General features: G+C 51.3%; 3 protein-coding genes across 13 annotated transcripts; 1 reads left to right on the top strand and 2 right to left on the bottom strand.

The window, feature by feature from the left end:
• The first annotated feature begins 10 nt into the window (after nt 1-10).
• On the top strand, nt 11-9,164 carry Matcap1 (microtubule associated tyrosine carboxypeptidase 1). 4 transcript variants are annotated; one of them, XM_034522820.2, is made up of 8 exons: nt 11-489; nt 728-1,098; nt 4,196-4,812; nt 4,895-5,038; nt 5,301-5,433; nt 6,322-6,627; nt 6,719-6,816; nt 7,922-9,164. In XM_034522820.2, exons 3-8 carry the CDS (start codon nt 4,252-4,254, stop codon nt 8,084-8,086), a joined length of 1,407 nt encoding a protein of 468 aa, XP_034378711.1. In that variant the 5' UTR covers nt 11-489; nt 728-1,098; nt 4,196-4,251; the 3' UTR covers nt 8,087-9,164. The 4 variants fall into 4 exon arrangements, with proteins under 4 accessions (XP_034378711.1, XP_076771873.1, XP_034378710.1 ...); XM_076915758.1 differs by having other exon boundaries at nt 13-489; nt 728-830; XM_034522819.2 differs by having other exon boundaries at nt 13-489; nt 728-1,122.
• Nucleotides 9,165-9,542: 378 nt separating this feature from the next.
• Nucleotides 9,543-13,174, bottom strand: Nol3 (nucleolar protein 3). 3 transcript variants are annotated; one of them, XM_034522832.2, is made up of 4 exons: nt 12,791-13,174; nt 10,331-10,630; nt 9,792-10,181; nt 9,543-9,688 (listed from the first exon to the last, which is right to left on the bottom strand). In XM_034522832.2, exons 1-4 carry the CDS (start codon nt 13,032-13,034, stop codon nt 9,681-9,683), a joined length of 942 nt encoding a protein of 313 aa, XP_034378723.2. In that variant the 5' UTR covers nt 13,035-13,174; the 3' UTR covers nt 9,543-9,680. The 3 variants fall into 3 exon arrangements, with proteins under 3 accessions (XP_034378723.2, XP_076771877.1, XP_034378720.2); XM_076915762.1 differs by having other exon boundaries at nt 10,072-10,181; XM_034522829.2 differs by having other exon boundaries at nt 9,543-10,181.
• Nucleotides 13,175-13,366: 192 nt separating this feature from the next.
• On the bottom strand, nt 13,367-20,609 carry Hsf4 (heat shock transcription factor 4). Of its 6 annotated transcripts, XR_013104870.1 has the most exons (14): nt 19,971-20,609; nt 19,407-19,515; nt 19,169-19,296; nt 18,946-19,070; nt 18,622-18,697; nt 18,422-18,486; nt 17,865-17,967; nt 17,499-17,623; nt 17,151-17,378; nt 14,591-14,696; nt 14,430-14,495; nt 14,245-14,314; nt 13,631-13,880; nt 13,367-13,495 (listed from the first exon to the last, which is right to left on the bottom strand). XR_013104870.1 is itself a non-coding variant. In XM_076915756.1 (13 exons), exons 1-13 carry the CDS (start codon nt 20,118-20,120, stop codon nt 13,726-13,728), a joined length of 1,416 nt encoding a protein of 471 aa, XP_076771871.1. In that variant the 5' UTR covers nt 20,121-20,609; the 3' UTR covers nt 13,549-13,725. The 6 variants fall into 6 exon arrangements, 5 of the variants coding, with proteins under 5 accessions (XP_076771871.1, XP_076771870.1, XP_034378714.1 ...); XM_076915756.1 differs by lacking the exon at nt 13,367-13,495 and having other exon boundaries at nt 13,549-13,880; nt 17,151-17,274; nt 17,499-17,637; XM_076915755.1 differs by lacking the exon at nt 13,367-13,495 and having other exon boundaries at nt 13,549-13,880.
• Nucleotides 20,610-20,672: the final 63 nt, after the last annotated feature.

Below are 20,672 nucleotides of genomic sequence, written 5' to 3'. Positions count from 1 at the left end.
GCCGGTGAAAGCAGCGGTGAAATTAGGGGTCTGTGCACGGTGGTACATCTAAGCCTGGCTGAAGTCCTAGTATTCTGGCAGCATCTCGCCTATGCAAACATCCGCTCTCTTTGTGGACTGCGTCCCCGGAACCCTGGGCTCCTGTGGAGTACTAAGTTCCTACGTATCTACTACCGGCAGGCAGTAAAGGGTTTCGCCGCCCTCGCCAGTCGTTTTAGAAGCCCGGAAATTTGTGGAAGGGGAAGTCTAGGACGAGACCCGGTCCAGGGGCGTGGCGTGGCAGTGAATCCCGCCCTCTTCGCACGCCTGGCCCCGCCCACTGGGAGCTTAAGCACGCCCTACAACGGAGACGGACGTGGCCCGTGCGTCTTCGTGTGAGCGTGCGCGCGCCCGAGTGCGCGTGTCTTTGGCGCGGGCTCCCGTGGTCTCGGCGGCCAGCGATCGGCTTTGAAGAGCAGGAACTGCGGACAGCAAAAGAGGCGTGATCAGGTGGGGGCGCGGCACGCGGACCGAACCCCTATCCCTCTCCAAAAACCGAGACTAAATACGACTAACACTTGACCCTTCTTAATTTATTAGAGAATTCCCCCTAGTCCATTGTCCTCTAGCCCCGCCCTCCATTGGGCACGCCCTTCACCCTGTCCCACGCCCTGTATTTGTCTTCAGGGCACGCCCTCCTAGATATCTCGGTTCCTATTGGTTGTTTTCCCACGTTATCTCTTTCCAGGGGTTCTTATTGGTGTGGGCCACACCCTCTCATTTGTCACCAGACCCCGCCTTCAGCAGTCAGGGACTCCAGCCTCACCCTGAATTCATTCATTCTGCGACTAGTGAGTGCATGGGACGTGAGGGTGAATCAGATCCTCTCTGACCTCGGGGAGTTCAGGGCACGGTGGGGAAATATGGATCTAGCCTCCAACCATGACAGCCTAGGGCTGTCAAGAAGCCATCAAGACCCTGGGACCCTTTACACATCGGGAAGGCTTCCCAGAGAAAGTAAGGCCTAAACCGGGCCCTGAAAAATGGTTAAGAGGTTGCTCCAGGGACACATTGGCAAAAGAATTCTTGACAGAAGAACCTGAGACCTGAAAGAAACAGGTGAATTCTGGTAATTCCGAGGAGGTAGGTGGAATGGACGAAGGGGAAATGAAAGAACTGGCCCATAGAATGGTCAGTAGATATCCAGAAAAGTATACAATTTGAAGGTGAATGAGATTTGAGACTAGAAGTCACTTTTTAAGCAGCTGATCACTAGGTAAGGTGGAGAAAGACTCCAAGGAGGATGATCAAGTCTAAGACGGGGAATTTAAGTTTGGGGAAGGAATGATTCTAGTTTTTTTTTTTTTCTTTAAAGGTTTATTTTTATTTTTTATTTTGGGTATGGATATGTTCATGTGTCCGTGAAGGCCAGAAGAGGGCTTTGGGGGCTCCTGCAGCTGGATGTATCATTGGCAGTTGTGAATTGTCCTGCATGGACACTAGGAACTGGATTTGGGTCCTCAGGGAGAATAGCAAGCGCTCTTAATTGTTGAGCCATCTCTCCAGCTCCGTGATTCCAGTTCTTACAAGGACTCCGGTTGATTACTGGGCTGGATCAGAAACTGTTCTGGGTTCTGGAAGCACAGCTGCAAATTATGGAAAGGAGAAGACAGGTAAAACCACCAGATAGGCCACATAGACAGAGAGAGTTAACTGCAGTAGACTTCAGAGGCCACAACTGCTACAGGAAAAACTTAGTTCCAGGAGAGCGAGGAGGCTTGCTCTCCTGTAGAGATTTGCTAGCGCTGACTTTCTTTCTTTCTGTCTTTTTTTCTCTTTTTAAAGCTTTTAAAGACAGGAATTGCTATGTAGCCCAGGTTGGCCTGGAATTCACAATTCTCTTGTATCAGCCTCGAGTGGTGGAATTACAGACATGCACCACTACATCTCACAGAGGGCAGCTTTTCTTCTGCTTTTAATTTTTTTTATTAAAACACTTCCATATATTCTGATCATGTTTTTATCTTTCCCCAAACTCCTCCCAGACCCTCTCCACCCCACTACTCAATCAACTCCCAACTTCGTGCTTCTTGTGCTCCCTCCTCCCTCTCTTGCGGTGTGTGTTTGTGTGAGTGTGTGGCATCTTTTCTAATATTATTATATTTATGAAGATTTTTAAGAAAGTGACAAGTGACTCATGCTATTCTATGGAAGGGGGGGTGCATTTTTATATAATGGGCATGTACCTATTAAATACTAAAGATATCTTGAAGACCAGGTATGTTGGCTTAATCCCGACCAAAGACTAGTGAGGTCGAAGCAGGAAGATTGTGAGTTGATGGCTACATGGGCCACATAGGGATACTCTGTCTGAAACAAAATTAGTTATGTGTGAAAAGTGTTCATCCTGGTCTAATGGGAGGAGTCTAAAGTGATTTATTTAAAACCGTGATAGTGAAGGCTGGGAATTTAGACCAGCAGGAGTGGTGCATGTCTTAATGTATACAAGACCCTGGGTTTGATCCCCTGCATTAAAACAAAACAGGAAGGGCTGGAGAGATGGCTCAGTGTTTAAGAGCACTGACTGCTTTCCCAGATGTCCTGAGTTCAGTTCCCAGCAACCACACGGTGGCTCACAAACATCTGTGATGGGATTCAATGCTCTCTTGTGTGTCTGAAGACAGCTACAGTGTACTCATATACATAAAATACATAATTCTTGAAAAAAAAAAAAAAGCCAACAGCAACAGCTGGGCAGTGGTGGCACACGCCTTTAATCCCAGCACTTGGGAGGCAGAAGCAGGCAGATTTCTGAGGCCAGCCTGGTCTACAGAGTGAGTTCCAGAACAGCCAGGGCTACACAGAGAAACCCTGTCTCGAAAAAACCAAAACAACAACAACAAGAAAAACAAAACAAGAAACCATGAAATTGGATGGAATCATAGGCTGCTGGGGGGGGGGGGGGGGTTGAGAGTATGAATAGAAAAGAGAAGTTGCCGTAAACAAGTCTTGGGATATTACAATGTTAAGAGGTTGATATCACAAGGAAGACCAAGAAGAAACAGCCAGTGATGTGGGTGGACAAGTGAGTTCTAGTGTGTTGGAAAAGGGAGATGGGTGTCCTGTTCCCAGGCTAAAAGGATCAACTGCACCGGGTGCTACAGATCCATACCATGACCGTTGGTGACCTTGGGCAGCTCAGTTTGGTGGACAGCAGGATATATGCATGCTCAATGGCAGTTAGGGAAGCAGAACTTAGGAGTGAACAGGAAAGAAGAAAAGGGAGATGGTGTCCGCGACTCCTGGTATTGTGCTGAGCAGAGAGAGAGAGCAGCTGTGGGGAGTTAGGCGTGGATTAGCAGAAAGGTTTTGTTTTGTTTTTAAGATGGAGGAACAACAGCATGTGTTTCTGCTGATGGAACGAATTCAGTTGCCAGAAAGACTGGTGATATAGGAGAAAGGAGAAAGGCTGGAATTGAGTTCCTGAGCAGGCAAGGGAGTCCAGAGGCTGACAACAGTCTGTCTCTGGGGAGAGAGAGTGGATTGCACTGAGCCTTGGCACAGAGTCAGGGGTGAGTTCTCTGGCAGTGGCCTTGGATGCCCACTGGGAAAGATACCTCAGATAGTTGACAGTCCAGGGGCTGGTTTGAATGTGCTTCCCAAAATCGGATTCTAATTCCATCCTGAACAGATGATCAATAGGAGAGAGAGAGAGAAAGTATTTCATGTGGGGACTGGCCTGAGCAAATGCACTCATTAAAACTGTTTGGTTACCAGTGGGCAGGAGGATGTAAATGGACTAGGCGAAGGGGGAGGTGAGTCTGAGAAGATGCCATCTGTACAAAGCAGATTGTGGGCTTCTCTCACCTGTGGTCCACTTAGGGCTCTGAGGCTGTATTCTGCCAACTCCCAGACTGGGTAAGTGCTAAACGCTGAAATTAGAACCATGTTTAAGGCCTTAGTTTTAGCTCTAGATCTAACCGTCAGAGAGAACTCTAATAAACAGGAAAATGTATACAATTTGTTCTCTTCCTTTGCTCCACCTCAGACTGTTTGGATAAGCCTGGTGGAAGGGATGGGCACTGGGGAGGGCAGAGTGTTTCCTGGGTTCCTGGCAGCAGACTCCGGACTCATCAAAGATAACATGGGACAGGGGGCGTTCTCCTCTGACCACATGCACTCACGCTGGTCTCTGCATGCTGTTCTGTGTCCCTAGAGGTCAACAGTCTGGGAAGTTGGCACGACAGAGCTGGATGTGACCCTCAGGAGAGAATGGTGCTGGACTCGGGGACCCAAGTGTATGAGCAGGCACCCCCCAGCCCACCTGCCGGTTCCCCATCTCAGCACCATAAGCTGAAGCCCTCAAAAGGAAATGGGCCACCCCTGTACCCCTGGCCTCAGTCCCTGGCTATGCCCTTGGCTCTGGCGGTTCCCTCAGCACTGCAGCAGCAGACTATGTGGCAGACCTTCTCAAAGCTGCACTTGGAACAGCATAACCACATGAGACGTAGCGAGAGCACCTACAGTGTAAATAGTACTGGCCGGCGGGGGCGTGGCAAAACCCCACTCGGTCGGGGATGTGGTCCAGGTGGAGGGACCCTACGCCCTGCAGCCTCCTTACCTCACATTGCTAAGATCCGAAAGGATGCAGGCGGTAGTAGCAACAAGAGCCCCTGTATGTTGGTGGCCCTGCGACCAACTAACATGGACCAGGAGCGGGAAAAATTCTTCCAGTCTCATTGTACCTACAACCCACAGTTCGAGTATCAGGAACCGATGCCAATGAGTGTGCTGGAGAAGTACCAGGAGGCCTCTGCGCAGTTCATGCATCAGGTCAGTTCCCCCTGCCCATTTTACCCTGCCCCTGACTACCCAAGAGACCTAGCCTGACTAGTAACTCTGGCCCTGTGTACAGGCAGTTGGCATCATTGAGGCGGTCCTGGAGAAGTTTGGCACTTATGAAAACTTTGAGGCTTCCACAGGGGGCCAGCTGCTGACCAAGTGCCAAATTTGGTCCATTGTGCGCAAATACATGCAGAAGGAGGGTTGTGTGGGCGAGGTAAGTTTGTCCTACCTCCAAGACCCATCCTCTCTGTGCCCCAAATCAGGCTGGCTAGCTCATAGGCCCAGCTACACATCCGGCCAGCTCTAATTACCCAGACATACCCCTGCCTCAGTCCCAGGGAAGTAAAAGCCGGCTTTGAAGGGTGGGTATCCTAGCCAGTGTCCAACCTGGCTGCCTTGTAGCATCGGGTGCCTGTCTGCACACTGGCTGTCAGGGCTTGTAAACCGTGCTACTACCAAGCCCTGCTACCCTGCAGGTTGTGGTGCAGCTGAGTGAAGATCTGCTGTCCCAGGCAGTGATGATGGTGGAGAACAGCCGACACACATTGGCCATCAACTTGACTGGAGCCCGGCAGTATTGGTTGGAGGGCATGCTGCGGCACGAGATAGGTCAGGCTGTGGGTGGCATTTGGGTGGGTGGGTAGGATTGAAAGGTATGGAGAGATGGGGGTCAGGTAGTATGGGGGTCTCAGTAGTCCCTTTTTTTCTCCCCCTTCCTTCCCTCTGGGAGAAGACAGGCTTGTTCATCCCTAAGCAGGTACTTCTTCCTTTGTGTTCGCAAAAGTAGGCCAGGCAAACATGCTTGCCCACTCTGTGGGCTGACCGGCATCCTTCCTTCCTTCCTTTTGAGTCTATCTCCAATTCTTTTCTGACAATTCTTTTCTGATTTCCTTTGACAGTGAAAGGGTCCTAAGAGGCCAAAAAGAGTCCTGTGGGGTTCCACTAGACCAGCCCACCAGGCCTACCAGGGTGGGTGGAAGGCTAGATCCTAGGAATGGAATTGCTTACAGATGCATGGATAAAAGTTTAGAAGACAGGGCTACACAGAGAAACCCTGTCTTGAACCCCCCCAAAAAACCAAACAAACAAACAAACAAACAGTTTAGAAGACAGACCAGGCTAGGAAGGCAAGCACAAGACACTAGTTACTCTGTCCTCACCAGACAGGAATCTTGTTGCTCTGGGCAAGTAGTTTTGATTGGAGCATTTGCATGACTGTCAAGATGATTGGCTCTGGCGTTAGGATGTTGGGAAGGTGGCATGTGCTTGGTTTCTATGAGGGCTAGGTCACACAGCATAAACTGGAGTCAAGGTGGAGAAAATAGGTAGAGAAGAGCTTGCCCGGACCAAGAAGTCTTCATACTGTTTGGAGCTGGCTGAGAATGAATTTAGTTAGGGCGGAGGGATGACTTGTAGGATGTGAATTTGGGGGCGGGGCGTGAAGAGTCTCCACTAGAGGTTCTCGGAGTGAGTTCCGCCACCTCCTCATCCCTGCAGGCACCCACTACCTGCGTGGTGTGAATAATTCGCGGCAACCATGGCACAGCACTGAAGGCAGACTGCAGTACGGCCTTCGGCCAGCCAACCCCACTGAGGAGGGCCTGGCCAGCCTGCATAGTGTGCTGTTCCGAAAGCAACCATTCCTGTGGCGTGCCGCCCTGCTGTACTACACCATCCACCAGGCGGCGCACATGTCCTTCCGCCAGCTCTTTCAGGATCTGGCACAATACGTGCAGGACGAGGATGTACGCTGGGAGTACTGTGTCCGTGCCAAGCGAGGACAGACGGATACCTCCCAGCCAGGTGGGAACTGTGGGGTCAGGAGAAGGCTCAAGCTGGGGCAAGGTGAAGGGTGGATTTTGAGTAAGGATCGATTTGGTTATCGTTCTCACAGGCTGCTTCAGCAAGGATCAGGTGTACCTGGATGGCATTTTGCGCCTCCTGCGGCACCGGCACGCCATCGATTTCCAGCTACTGACCTCGCTGGGCAAGGTAAGGGGCTGAAAGGCCCAGCCAGCTTTTACTTCTTCATCCTTCAGAGTTATGTTCGGTGAAGGCCTGGACACTTGGGAAGGTAGACAAAAAGAAACAAGGTTTTGGTAGCCCAGATCAGGTGTGTGACCTAGCCTGCAGATGTGTGCATATGCATTAAGGGAGGCGAGCATTCCAAGACAGGGAGCAGTCAAGAAGTTCTGGGGAAGACGGTGGGAGAAGTAAATAGCCAGGGACCAAAGCCCTGGTCTTGTACTAGGTTGAGGAAAGCAAATCTCAACAGAAGCAAAGTGGGAGTTGGGGGAAGGGGCTATCGTAAAGGTGTAGACATGGCTTTTCTTTAGGAGGCTCCAACTGGATGTCCTGTGGGAAGTGCAGGAAACGAAAGACCTAGATAGGCAAGAGGAGGAGGTCTTCCATCACCGTTACATAAAGGTCTGACTTAACCAGGCAGTGGTCATGGTTGCAAAGTGAGAATCCGCAGATAACAGAACTCTATCTGTTGGACTCCCTGAAAGGGGAGATGAGAACCTGGTTGCCCTTTCTTGGATCTGATTGTGGTGACTGTGAAGAGGTGGGACAGACAGCTGACATTCAGCAGTCTCCTGTTGGATGTGGGAGATAACTGAGAGATACCTGGGTACCACTTGTATGCTATTTAGGGATAAGCTTGGGCTAGAGAGGAATGGGTGGTACAGCCTAGATAAAAGATAGAAGAGGGGGCTGGAGAGGTGGCTCAGTGGTTAAGAGCACTGACCGCTCTTCTAAAGGTCCTGAGTTAAATTCCCAGCAACCACATGGTGGCTCACAGCCATCTGTAATGGGATGTGATGCCCTCTTCTGGTGAGTCTGAAGACAACTACAGTGTACTCATATACTCATATATAAATAAATAAATAAATAAATAAATAAATAAATGGATGAATAATCTTTAAAAAAAAAAAAAAAAAAAAAAAAACCCAGGGTAGAGCCTGAAGGTATCTATTGTAGGAGTCAATGAAGAATATAGGCATCTGAGGAACAAATGGCCCCTAGCCATCAGTAGATCTTGGACTTGAAAGCCAGGCACTTTGATTAGCCCTGAGGCTGAGTTCTCTTTCTATAGGTCTCCTATGAAGATGTGGAACAACTGCGGCCCCATGGGGTACTAGATAATACCAGAGTACCCCACTTCATGAAGGACTTGGAACGGTACCGGCAGCAGCTGGAACACATCATGACTACCAACCGGCTAGATGAAGCGGAGCTGGGCCGCCTGCTGCCAGACTGATGTTGGTTAAGGGTTATAGACAGAAGCTCTTGACAGAGATCTCAGATCAGAATATGAAGTTCTTTATGGTTCCATAGCCTAGGTGTTTCTTGGGGGGCATTTGGGAGGCCAGGAGCATCTTGGGAAGATGAGAAATGACGTCAGAAGGGTTTTGTCCTTGCTAGCCTTCCTGGGGCCTGTGAACTAGCAGCAGCATGTCACATAAACCCCTGAACAGGGGAGATGGGGGGATAGGATGGGAGCTGAGTGTGAATAGAGATGTGGGTTGGTTTGGGAATAGAAACTTGTTCGTGCATGAGATGGCTCTGGGTGTCTGGTACCACTCTTTCCCTTCCACCTAGCCTATTGGTGCTCCTTCTACATTCATACTGTCTACCTCTCACTGGGGCCGGTGGGAGTTGGGATCCCCTCTGAGGGGTTCTGGCTTGCCTGAGTATGGGGTTCTGTCTGTCACTCAGGCTCAAAGACCCAGCTGGGCTGGGCTTTGCCTTTCAGCATTTTGTCTGTCTCATGCATTGTTCTGTGTTTGCCTCCATGGGGCTGGGAGGCAGCAGCTCCTAGTAGTTCCATGCAGGGGCAGGATACTTTGGAGAGGTACCATTTGTTCCTAGACCCCTTTCTTATCACACACACAGACACACTGTGTCTGTATCTTATGAGTCTAGCACCAGGCCCCACCCTTAGTCCCCACCTTAGTCTTGGTTGTGCCTGTCTGCGACCGCAGCCTCACAGCTGGTCTCTGGCAGTGGTAAGTACAGGCAGGAGCAACCACAATCAAACCCACAGGGCAGGCCCTAGGGTTTGTTAACCCACACTAGCTTAGTACACAGCTGGTTAAGGCTTTTGATTTCACTACAGCCGTGTGAGATTGAGCCAGTACTGTCCCAGTCCTGGCTTTTTTATTTAATTTTTTTCCATCTGTGAAGCTTGGAGACTCAGCTGGGAAGTTCTTATTCATTTACTTCGTAGATATGTACAGAGCTCCTTGTGTATGTCTGTGACTGGTTAGACCCCCACACCCCACACTGAGCCTCCCAGTTCAGAGGAAAGCCAGACAATTAAACAGCGGTTACAATGATGTGTGTGGCTTCTGTCTACTCAAGTTTCCTCTCAGGTCCTCCCTTCAAGACTGTGAGCTCCAAGACTTCTCTCCATATGTGGATGGACACCCCCCGACTCCCTTCACTTGCTTGGTGCACCAAGCCTAGTGATTTCCATGGAGTAGAAATGTTGCCCGCTGGGGCTTCCAAATGGCCCTTGAGGGAAAAAAAAGGGGGTGAGGGAGAGTCAGATTTAGGGGCCTGAATCTGAGATCTCTAGAAATACAGCTTGGGCTATTTGGGGAGTGGAATGCTGTTGAGGGGGTGGGGCTATTTTCACAAGCCTGCCCAGGTCAGTGGGATTCAGACCCATGCCCACCCTCAGTTCTTGAGCAAAGAGTCAGAGTTGTGGAGAGTGAAGTCCAGGCTAACCCTCCCGAGTTTATTCATTTGGCAGTAAATGAAGTCTTGGTGCACTGATTGGGTCAAGCTCCGGCAGGTTTCCAGGTCTTATCCAGCTTGAACAGGATTTCGACAGGTAAAGATTCTGGCCTTCAGGAATCTGGAGATGAAAATGATGGTCATTGGAATGGGGATCAACCCCCCACTTCCCAGCCCACAACCTCTAACAAGCCTGCAAGCAAGGGTTTAAGGGCCCTCACAACCTTCAGACTCATCCTCTTCCTGGAAGTCGGGCTCCGGCTCCGGCTCCGGCTCCGGCTCCGGCTCCGGCTCCGGCTCCGGCTCCGGCTCCGGCTCCGGCTCCGGCTCCGGCTCCGGCTCCGGCTCCGGCTCCGGCTCCGGTTCCGGTTCTATCTCTGGCTCTTGTTCTGGATCCAGTTCTTGTTCCAGGTCTGGCTCATCCCCTTCAGTAGCTTCAGCTTCTAGTTCTGGCTCCTCTGGAGTTCCAGGCTGCACTGCCTCAGAGCTCTCAGGACCTCCGACCTCCTCTTGCTCTGAAGCTCTGGGCAGCCCAGGATATGTGGTCCCTGAACTGGGTGCTTCTGGCGTCCAGTGGCCTGGGCATGAAGGGTCATAGCTGCGGTCCCGGTAGCCTGGGAAGGAAGTGGGAATACTTGAGGTTCGGTTCACCCTTCTATGGTTACTTACCTCCACATTCTCTGCCCTCCACTTACCCTTTGCTTCGCCCCGCCCCTAATCCACGCCCCTCGATTCATCAAGGCTCCACCCTCCTGGTGCTCACCAGGCCCCACGTGCTGCCAATCCCAGGCCGGATCTGGCATGCGCACAGTTTGCTGGGCACAGCGCAGTAGCTCCTGGCAGGCTGCCTCGCCCTTGCTCTGCACCAACAGCAGTAGGCGGCGCACCCTGCGCTCTGCATCAGGCAGCGCATCCAAGGCTTCATACTCGGGCCCAGTGAGGACGCCCCGGGCCACCAGCGCGTCCAGCAGCAGCCCAGAGTCAGCCTGCAATGTCTCTACCAGCCGTTTCCGTTCCCGGTCAATGGTCTCCGATGGCCGCTCCTGTACGTTGCCCATTTGGGCTATATCAAGGAGAGAAGGGAAGGTGGGCGTAATTTGCATTCTCCTACACTGACCTCTCCGAAGAGTTATGTAGTTCACCTCGACATCAGAGTCTGGATGGTTCCTCAGTGTAAGGCCTAGGGGCCAGGGGCACAGAACTCACCCTCCAGTCTCATGGCTGTGTCTGTCCTGACTCCTCAGGTTCCTCTTGCAGACTCCACCTGTCCCCTGAGTGCTCTCCCCAGCTAGGACCTCCCTCTTAAGCCCCAGACACCTGTACAGTTGGCCACCAATTGAGACACAGTTTATCCAACTTTATTATTTTTTTTCTAAACCCAATTCCTTACCTAAATAGACAGAAAACTCTAGGATTGATTCATACCTTCTTCCTGAACCCTACAGCAAACCTTGGATGAGGGCAGCCTGCCTGATCGCTCATACAACTGGGTCTGCACCCAAAGTGCCAAGGTACCCATGTTCCATTCACCTAAGTCCAGGCATTCCAGAACCTCGCTCTTCACTCACCACCGTCAGCAGCCTCAACGTAGTCTCAGGACTCTTCGAGGTTATCTAAGCAGAACTGAACTTTAATTTTGACAGACCTCCTGGCATCAGGGACCCACTTGTTTCTCTGATGGCCTGGCAGCCACCTAACAGCCATCTCTTATTTGACCTTGAAGTGCCTAACTCTTAAGCCACTAAGGAATTCTTACCAAACTTCTAGCTTCCTTTCCAGGGATTATTCATTTTGAGAAGCTGCCTGTACCAAACCGTAGGAACCAAGTATAAATTAATCTGCTCATCTTTTATCAGCTACTGTCTGTCTGTTATGACTACTGCCCACTAGATTGGGTGTCCTGACCCCGTCAATAAGGACCCTGACATTAAGGAAAAAAGAAACCTGGCCATTCCTTTTGCCTTATCTTTATTCATACAGCATCCTTCTGAGTCTCCTCTGCTTTAAATGTCCCTGTTCTACCTTCTTCCTAGCCCATTGGATCATATCTCTCCCCCACCACACACACATACTTCATGCATCCCGTGTCTCAGTACTCACTCTATCCTGTTCCTGGGTACTTCACACCTTGGGTCTCCATCCCTCATATGTCAGTCCTTCCCTAAGGCCACTAAGCACAGACCAAGTACACCACCCAACCCCCATCTCCCTTCATGTCCCACCTGTCAGACACCTTGTAGTCAGTCTCCATTAGCTTCTGCCCCTTAAACCCACCAGCAGCAGCACCTTGCCTCCCGGGACAATGAATATTTCTGTGTCCTTCTCACACACTACATCCCTCCCCTCACTCCAACACTGTGACTTTGACAACTCTGGGGTAGAATTTATCCTTCCAGTTTTATGGATGAAGAGACAGGTTCAGAGAAACCCGGTACAACTGGAATCTGACTTGCCCTAGCCTAAACTATAATGTCCTTTGTTTAGCTGAATGCCAGGCCTAGACACCCACTCTCTATCCCCAGTACTCATCAAAGAATCTAAGCTATTAGTCTAGCCAGGTTCTTTGGTGTTTCCATCCAACCTTTCGGTCCTGCGAGAATTTTGGTCCTCGCCTTTGCCAATGCTGTTCCCTGGGCCTCTACTCTATGAACCCAGTCCTCGAGACTCAAATGCTCCCATGTCTACCGCAATTCCTGAGAGGTCAAAGGTTGGGAGCTCTTTTTGTGTGCCTTGGTCCTCATTACTATGATTACTGGGATCCACACTATATCGAGGCTCAGGACCTCTGCTGTCCTCAGTGAGGCTTCCAAAAGACTCCCACCACTGGCTACAGAGAAGGGGGTGATGTCAGCACCTATTCGGGCCCGACTTCGAGGCAGGATTGGCTTCCTCTTTTCCCACTCTGTACCCTAAGTTATTTTTAATGTTAGCTGTGTTTCCCTTTGAGGTTATCACAACTCTAAGGTGAATGCTATTCAGTGCATCAATGGACAAGCCTAAATTTTATCCTGAGCCCCAGGTGAAGAAGCAGGGGTCCTGGTTAGGTCTGGGATACTTAGCTTGCTGGCTGAATGGGATTTGCGGGGGGGGGGGGTGTGAGCGGGGGGGGGGGCAACAGGAGCAGGAGCACGTCGCGCATGCGTGACCCACCGCAAGGGTCCCGTCACCAACCCTTCACTCAGTCCTAGAGCTGCCGTCCTGCTGAAGGGCGGGGCCTACAGACCTTCGAGCTCCGCTGCTGGTGGTGAGGCCCGGGATTCTGCCCAATCTGTTTTCTTTCCCTCCCTGCTGGGTGGAGTCGGGCTTGTAGTCTGGAGCGTTTCGGATGGCCCCACTCCGGAGTTGAGCCTCACCGGGGCAGATGACAGTGCAGAAAGGGCCGAGCGAGCGGGGTGGGTACGCGAACAGCAGCTGCAACAGGGGCGGGGCGGCCAGGGCTGCTGGGAATGGGGTGGGGGGAAGGGCATGCTTCACTGGCTCTGTGAACGCGGACGCTGGTGGCGGAGGCCACGTGCTGGCAGGGGTGGACACATAGTCCGCTATCCTTCCCCGTCCCGGAGCACTCAGATTTGAGTCAGGGGGTCGGTACAGCTCACAGTCTCACTTGCCCAGCCCTCTCTGGACCTTCTAATTGCTAGGTGCTTTTAATTTACCCTTCCATGACTCTTCCTTCTACCTGTCAAATAAGTTTAGAGAAAGGAGCCGACTTGCCCAGAATCAGACACGTGTATTGAGGAGCTGGTGTGGCACAGACATGCCTGCTTCCTGGAGGGTTACAGTGGCCGGCGCCAGGCCGACATCTCAGTGCAAGTGGGAGAGTTAAGCACTGGCTCTCCAAGTACCAGGGAGAGGGAGTCTTCCGTGAAAGTCCGAACATCTGAACACTTGTATGAACGCAAAGTCGTCACCCACCCACGACTCTAGTGATCTTTAGTTGATAGAAAAAAAAAAAGAGAGAGAGAGAGAGAGAGACACCAGAAACAGAGTAGGGGATGCAGTTTATGTTGCAGGATTCAGTGGGGGTAGTGGAGAGAGGCTGTCGCATACAGGGGGCTTCGCTCACCTCCCAGGGCAGGGGTGGGGGGCGCCAGGAAGCCTAAAGGGGTGTGCTGTTGCGTGCTGGTTCCTTAGCCAGGCTTTTTCAGAGGGGCGCAGATCTCAGGGAGAGGAGGGAATGGCTCCAGGATCCAAGTAGGAGGCATTGCTGTCAGTGGCGTTGTACAGGGTTAAAGCCCCAGGCACAGACAGGGCTGTACCTTCCAAATCCGCCTGACCTTCTAGCATGAGTGGGGTTCCCAGCGTGTGGTCTTTCCCTAAGAGGAGTAGGATGTGCTTAGGCTAAGAGACCCTCTCCCTTTCTTCAGGAGAGCCCCCTTCAGTTAGGTTGTAGCGTTACCCATACACACATGGCTTTTCAAGGCAGGGTCTTGTTGCATAGCCTAGGCTGTCCTTCCTATCTCAGACTCCCAAGTGTTTGGATTACAAGCATGCACTACCATATCTAGCTTAAACCAACATTCTTGACCTTACCCTTCTCACACAATGATAAATGGTTTGGGCGACTCTAGAAGGCTCTTCAGGGAAGCCCGTGTTTAGGGTCCCCTCTCCTCTACCCAAGTTGCTAAGCCCACCAAGCCACTGTGATGGCTTTTACCCAGGAGTCCCCACCACCATTACCTACACCTGAAGAATTCAACTCCTTGACTGTCAGCTCAGCGTCACCCCTCTCTGGAGCCAAGGGCTGCATCTGCATGGGAGAACCCCAGGAAGCGACTGAGGAGCCCAGAAGCTGAGGAGAAGAGCTGAGGAGTCCCTGGGAGGCAAACCTTCAGCCATGAACCTGAATGTGTGGCCCTTCTTACCAGAGACAACTCCATGTCCAGATCCATCAAGGTCCATTCTCGTCCGTGCAGGCTAGGGCCCAGCACCTGGGAAGAGCTCGGGTGAGTGGTGCCTTCAAAGACTTCACAGAGGGCTCAACTTCATGTGTCTCATCTCCTACCTCAGCCAAAGAGATACTCACATCCACAGGTGCTATGGGTTCCACAGTTTCAGGGGGAGGCCGAAGCAACATTGGGGGCAGCAGACTCTCTGGGCTTCGGTTACCCCGATCCAGGCCCAGAGTTCCCCTGTGTATAAAGTACCGCTATTGGTCTACAATACCAACCTACTATTAGCTCCTAAGTAATGTGCATCATCCAGTTTAAGTTGGTCTAAAAACTAGAACATGCTAGGAGAAGGTGCTTTCCTTCAGTCCTCTCCCTAATAAGGGAGGTTTTATTTTCCTTTTTAAAAATCTCTCCAAGGGGGCAGGAGAGATGGCTCAGTGGTTAAGAGCACTGACTGCTCTTCCAGAGGTCCTGAGTTCAATTCCCAGCAACCCCATGGTAGCCTTCAACCATCTGTAATGGGATCTGATGCCCTCTTCTGGTGTCTGAAGACAGCTACAGTGTACTCATATAAATAAAATAAATAAATCTTAAAAAAAAAAAAATCTCTCTGAGGAAGGAATGAGACAATGTCTTGTTACATAGTCCTGGTTGGCCTCAACTTACAGCAACGCTCTCCTCTTAACCTTCCAAGTACTAACAGGCTATCTTTGCTGTTGTTTGATACAGGGTCTCCTGTAACTTAGGCCAGGCACATTTACTAGCTAAGTGTGATCTTGAACTCCTGACTCTTGGGCCGCTACCTCCTCCCTAGAGCTGGCATCATAGCAGGGTGATGTCACCATGCCTAGATTCTAAGCAGTTACCTTGAGGTTGCCTTTGGTTCCCAGCTGAGACTTGAGATCTTGGGAAATTCCCTCTTCCTATGTAAGTGTGAATACTAGTAGAGATTGGGGGGAGGGAGGGCTGTTGTTTGTGTGTTTGTTTGTGTTCCAGTCTTGGAGTTTGAATTTAGATCTTGAGAGTGTTAGGCACATATTCTGTCACTAAGTTATGTCCCCAACCCAGCCATCCTTTCCCTTTGTTTTTTTTAGGGTTTTTTTTTTTTTTTTTTTTTTTTTTTTTTGAGACAGGGTTTCTCTGTGTAGCTCTGGCTGTCCTGGAAATCACTCTGTAGACCAGGATGGCCTCAAACTCAGAAATCCGCCTGCCTCTGCCTCCCAAGTGCTGGGATTAAAGGCATGTGCATGTGCCACCACTGCCCAGCCCCTTTGTTTTTTTAATTAATTAATTAATTAATTAATTAAATCTTATTATTATTTTTTATTTGGCTTTTTGAGAAAGGGTTAGCCTTAGCTGTCCTGGAACCCATTCTGTAGGCCAGGCTGGTCTCAAACTCAGAGGTACACCTGCCTCTGCCTCCTGAGTGCTGGGATCAGAGGCATGCACTACCACCACCCAGCTTATTTATTTATTTTTATTTATTATTATTGTGTGTGCATTATGTGTCCGAGGGCTGGGGCATGTGGAGAGGTCAGAGGATAGTTTCATGAAGTTGATTCCTTCCACTTTACGTGGGTTTCAGGGGTTGGACTCAGGTCAAGAGGCTTTTGTGACAAGTGCTTTACCTGAGGAACTGCCCTACCAGATCTTCCTTTTATAGTTAGACAGAGTCTCACTAAGTCACCAGCACTAATCTTGAGCTCACACTGTAGCCCAGGCAGGCCTTGAACTTTGGATACTTCTGCCTCAGTCTCCCAAGTAGTCAGATTGACACCCCTGTGCCACCAAGACCAGCTATAACTGGTTCTTAAGTCTATCTATCTATCTATCTATCTATCTATCTATCTATCTATTATCTGTCTATCTATTATCTATCCATCTTCTGTCTATCATCTATCTATTATCTGTCTATTATCTATCTCTATTCATCCTTTGTCTGTCTATCATCTGTCTATCTATCAATCATCTGTCTATCTATATCTATCTATTATCTATCTATCTATCTATCTATCCTCTGTCTGTCTATCATCTGTCTATCTATCAATCATCTGTCTATCTATATCTATCTATTATCTGTCTATCTATCTATCTATCCTCTGTCTGTCTATCATCTGTCTATCTATCTATCTATCTATCTATCTATCTATCTATTATCTGTCTATTATCTATCTATTCAGCCTCTGTCTATCTATCAATCATCTGTCTATCTATATCTATCTATCTATTATCTGTCTATTATCTCTATCTATCTATCTATCTATCTATCCATCCATCCTCTGTCTATCTATCTATCTATTATTTGTCTATTATCTATCTATTCAGCCTCTGTCTGTCTATCAATCATCTGTCTATCTATATCTATTATCTATCTATTATCTATCTATTATCTATCTTTCTTTCTTTCTTTCTTTCTTTCTTTCTTTCTTTCTTTCTTTCTTTCTTTCCTCATCCCAGTAAACTAATTTCAGATGTAAATTCCAGAGTCCTACCACAGGGTGCTTGGAGTTGACTGGGAGTTTCCATTTTCCAAATGATGTTGATACTCTTTGGAGCATAGCCTGAGAAGTCAGGGTCATGAGAGTCTGATGCCCAGTGTCCTCCCTCAGCTGCCACAGGACCATAATGCAGTGCCTTTTCTTTGTCCAGTATATGTGAATCTCTCTATAAACCATCAACATTGGCTCTGCTCACCTGTCAGGTACCTCCCTGGGGCCTCTTGGTTCAAGTTGTTGTACACTCCTGGGCCCCTCGGGGCTGAAGGTCCCTTTCCCTTCCAGGATGGCCTGCACCACAGCCACAGGCAGCGGTGGGGGTGCTGTCACGCAGAAGTCACACTCGTTTGGGGCCAGGGCCAGCCCGGCCTCGCCATCCCCCCCTGGACTGGCCGGCTCTTCTTTGAGCAGTGCCAGGCCCTTCGCCCTGCACCAGAGAAAAGCTTCAACCAGACCCCGACACTGACCTCTCCCCCACCTCCACAGGCTTGTGGGCTGCAGGCCCTTTCCCATAGGGTCCCCAGAGGGCAGCCCCTGTCCTCCATACCTCCTGCCACTACTGGAGGGGGAAAGCCTGTGTCCTTCAGGAGATGGAGAATCTTCTGGGATGTCAGAGATGATGGGCCCTCTGGCCCTGTGAGGGCCAAGGCCCAAGGTGGTCTCTGGGAGGGGCTGCAAGTAGAAGACTAGGCCCAGTCCTTGACCTATAACTATAGGAAGAGGCCAACCAGCACCCACCGGGACCAGGTCTAGGGGTCAGGTTTAAAAAATGAATCTCTACTAGGGAGCCTAGGTCTGGGTGGTCAAGTGTTGGCTTCCATCTTTGTGGGGGGAGGGATAGAGAGAAGAAAGAGCTTCCTCATAATTCTGTCTGTGCCCCAGGAAGAGGAGGTAGAGGGGAGACAACACCTACCGACTGGATAAAGTAGGGGTCCTGGAGGAAAGCACCAGACACGGGGCAGGCATTGAATTTGGCAGATGCTGAACATGCGGTCCCCTCATCCAGCATTAGGGACCTGTGCAGGGTGGGCAGCTTAGGCCTCCATGCCCCTCAGGCTACACCTCCCTCCCTCCCTCTCCCTCTCTCTCCCTCCCTCAGGCCCCAGCAGCCAAGTCAGCAGAGCTGAGGCCTGTTGCCAGGGCATCAGTCACATGCTGGAGTGGAAGGGGCTCTCTGAGAGATGGGGGCCCTTTGGGGGTTGTGAGGGAAGGGAGGGAACTTAGTGTGAGCCCCAAACCAGGGACGCGTACTTGGGGGCCTAGGAATTTGAGAGTAAGGTCCTGGAATGGAAGAGGGAGGACATGTGGAGTAATGGATGCTAGAGTTCTGGGACAGGAAGGGAGCAGGGAGTCCTGGGGAGAGAGAGAAATGATGCCTGGAGGGTCTTTGGATGTGGGTCCCCGACAGGGAAGGGAGTTCTGGCGGTGGGAATGCAGGTGTCAATACTACATACAGACTTTTCTACTTACAGTTTTCTCTTGGATCCTGTACTGCTGGGCCCTGTCTGAAGTGGCCCAAACAGGCACTGGATTAGCTGAAAAGAAAGGGTTAATTTATACTTCAGGCCAGGCCTTTCACCTTAGAAAGGCAATTCCTGATTTGAAGGAAAGGGGTGGAGGTGTGGGGTACCCAGGAGTGGGGAAGCTAAGAGGTTGGGGCAGAGGAGCACCTTGCCGATGACCCGGTGCTGCTGACTGTGGCTCTGCCTCAGGGTCACCACCTCTCGCCACAAGATCTCGTTCTGCCTGGGGAAAGGGTAGAAGGATGCTGAGGCATCTGAGTTTGCCCAGGTACCATGCCCCACAGAATGGAAAGGTTCAGACTCTGTGATCAGCAGAGAGGACATGCATCTTAGAAGACTAAAGTTCCAGAGTTGGACCCATTGCCTGCATGGATGGAGGCTCCAACCAAAGGGTGGAAGGAGCTGGCCAGAACCCCTAGGTGGCCAGGGTCTTCTCACCCATAACTCCACCCTTCCTTCCCTGTCCCGCACTGCCTGAGTTCCTGCAGCCGCGCCTCTGTGCTCTCCTGCACTCCCCTCAAAGCTTGCACTTCTCCCAGCAGTCGGCCCAGGTCTTCGGGACGCCATCGACTGTCATCGCCTCGGAGCGCAGGTACCTGCAAGCAGGAGGCACCATCCGGGACAGGGACACGTAAAACAGAGCCAGAAGTACCAATATTGATGCCCCCCCTTTTTTTTTTCCAGTTTGTCCCACCTTGCGGCGCACGCGCTCCAGTAGCTGCTCACGGCCTCGCACGAAGCTCGGATGCTGAAACTCAACGTGGTCACGCTCTGGTCTGAGCAAGCCACCTTGCTCAATGCTCACCACCTTCCGAAATCCATCTGAGGAACGGCGCGCGGAAAGGCGGGGCGGGGCGGGGCGTGAGCGCGAGTCGCTCCGTCCTCAACATTAAGTTACCCCAACCCGCTCCCCGCTTGGGAAAGGGACTCACACATGTTGAGTTGGCGAACGAAGCTCGCCATGTTGCTGTGCTTGAAATACTGGGGCAGAACTTCCTTGGCGAAGCGGCTCTGGTCACTTACGAGGAAGCTGGTCCCACTCTACCGAGAACGAACGACAACCACCCGCAAGCAGGTGGGGACCAGACTCCGTGAGTGGGTGCCACTCACGGCTGGGCCATACTCACTCAGTGTGGGGTCCAGATTTGTACCTCACTGGGAGGTAGGCTTTGGCCAGGTCAGTACCATGTAAAGCCTATCTTGTCATAACCACGAAGAATTCCTACCCTCAACTAGACCTACAGGGAGTTCTCAGAAAGAATTAGCATACACCAGCCCGGGGGTCCATCTCAGACTGGTCCCAGACTCACTCCCTGACTCTGAGCCAGAGATAGAGCCGGCTCTTCCCTTTTCTTGGCCTGTTTTCTCATCAGTCGATGAAGTAAAGTGAGAATTACCTAGGTCCCTGTGGGCTCTAGGACCCTTACTTCTCATCTTTGTCTCACACTCCCCTTCCACCGTGATCCACTCTTGGACAGCTGAATTGAGGTACTCACAGCCCAGACCCAGGCGGGGGCTGGGTGGACGTGGGTGTTCACAGACATTGGAGGGATCCCGGGGACCACTGAGGGAGTTGAGGGGCCCCAGCCCTCACCGGGCTCCAGCGGATGAGGTGGTCGGTGCCTGGGTCGCCTACCAGCGCCCATAGCTTGCCGAGGAAGGCAGGTACCGGGCTGGGGCCTGGCTCCGTGGGCAGCGCAGCTGGCGCTTCCTGCATGGCGCAGTCTCGGCCGGGCTCAGCGTTCCAGCCCGGCCGCTGCGGGCTTGTCAAAGCCGCGAAAGTGCTGCGTTTGCCGCCCGCCCCGCCCTACTCCGCCCCTGGGCGCCGGGTCAGGCGGGGGCCGCGTGCGAACCCAAGAGGCGGGGCTCGGACAGCGGCCCAGCCACAGGCGGAGAGAAAGGGCTGGCAGAAAACGTAGGTGTGTGGGTGGGTGAGCCCACGTTCGAGTCTCGTCCTTCTCTAGTTCCTCTCTTTCTGTGTGGTTTGGGAGAAAACATCTGTGGGCTCGGAAAGTCCTAGTTCATCTGCGGACATAGTGAAGCCTAGGTAAGGGCGGGCAGTTAGATAGGGAGGTGGGTGAAGTAGCACTTGCCCTGTCTGCGAGAACGCTAGGGAACTGGTGATTCCCGGGGTGCAGGGTAACCGGATCCCGATCCCCCACAATCACAGTACAAAGGTCCTTGAGGTCTCCTTCTTG

This window comes from Arvicanthis niloticus, chromosome 18 (genome assembly GCF_011762505.2).
Source record: "Arvicanthis niloticus isolate mArvNil1 chromosome 18, mArvNil1.pat.X, whole genome shotgun sequence".
NCBI classification, from domain to species: Eukaryota; Metazoa; Chordata; class Mammalia; order Rodentia; family Muridae; genus Arvicanthis; species Arvicanthis niloticus.
This window is presented reverse-complemented; position numbering and strand designations above follow the sequence as displayed.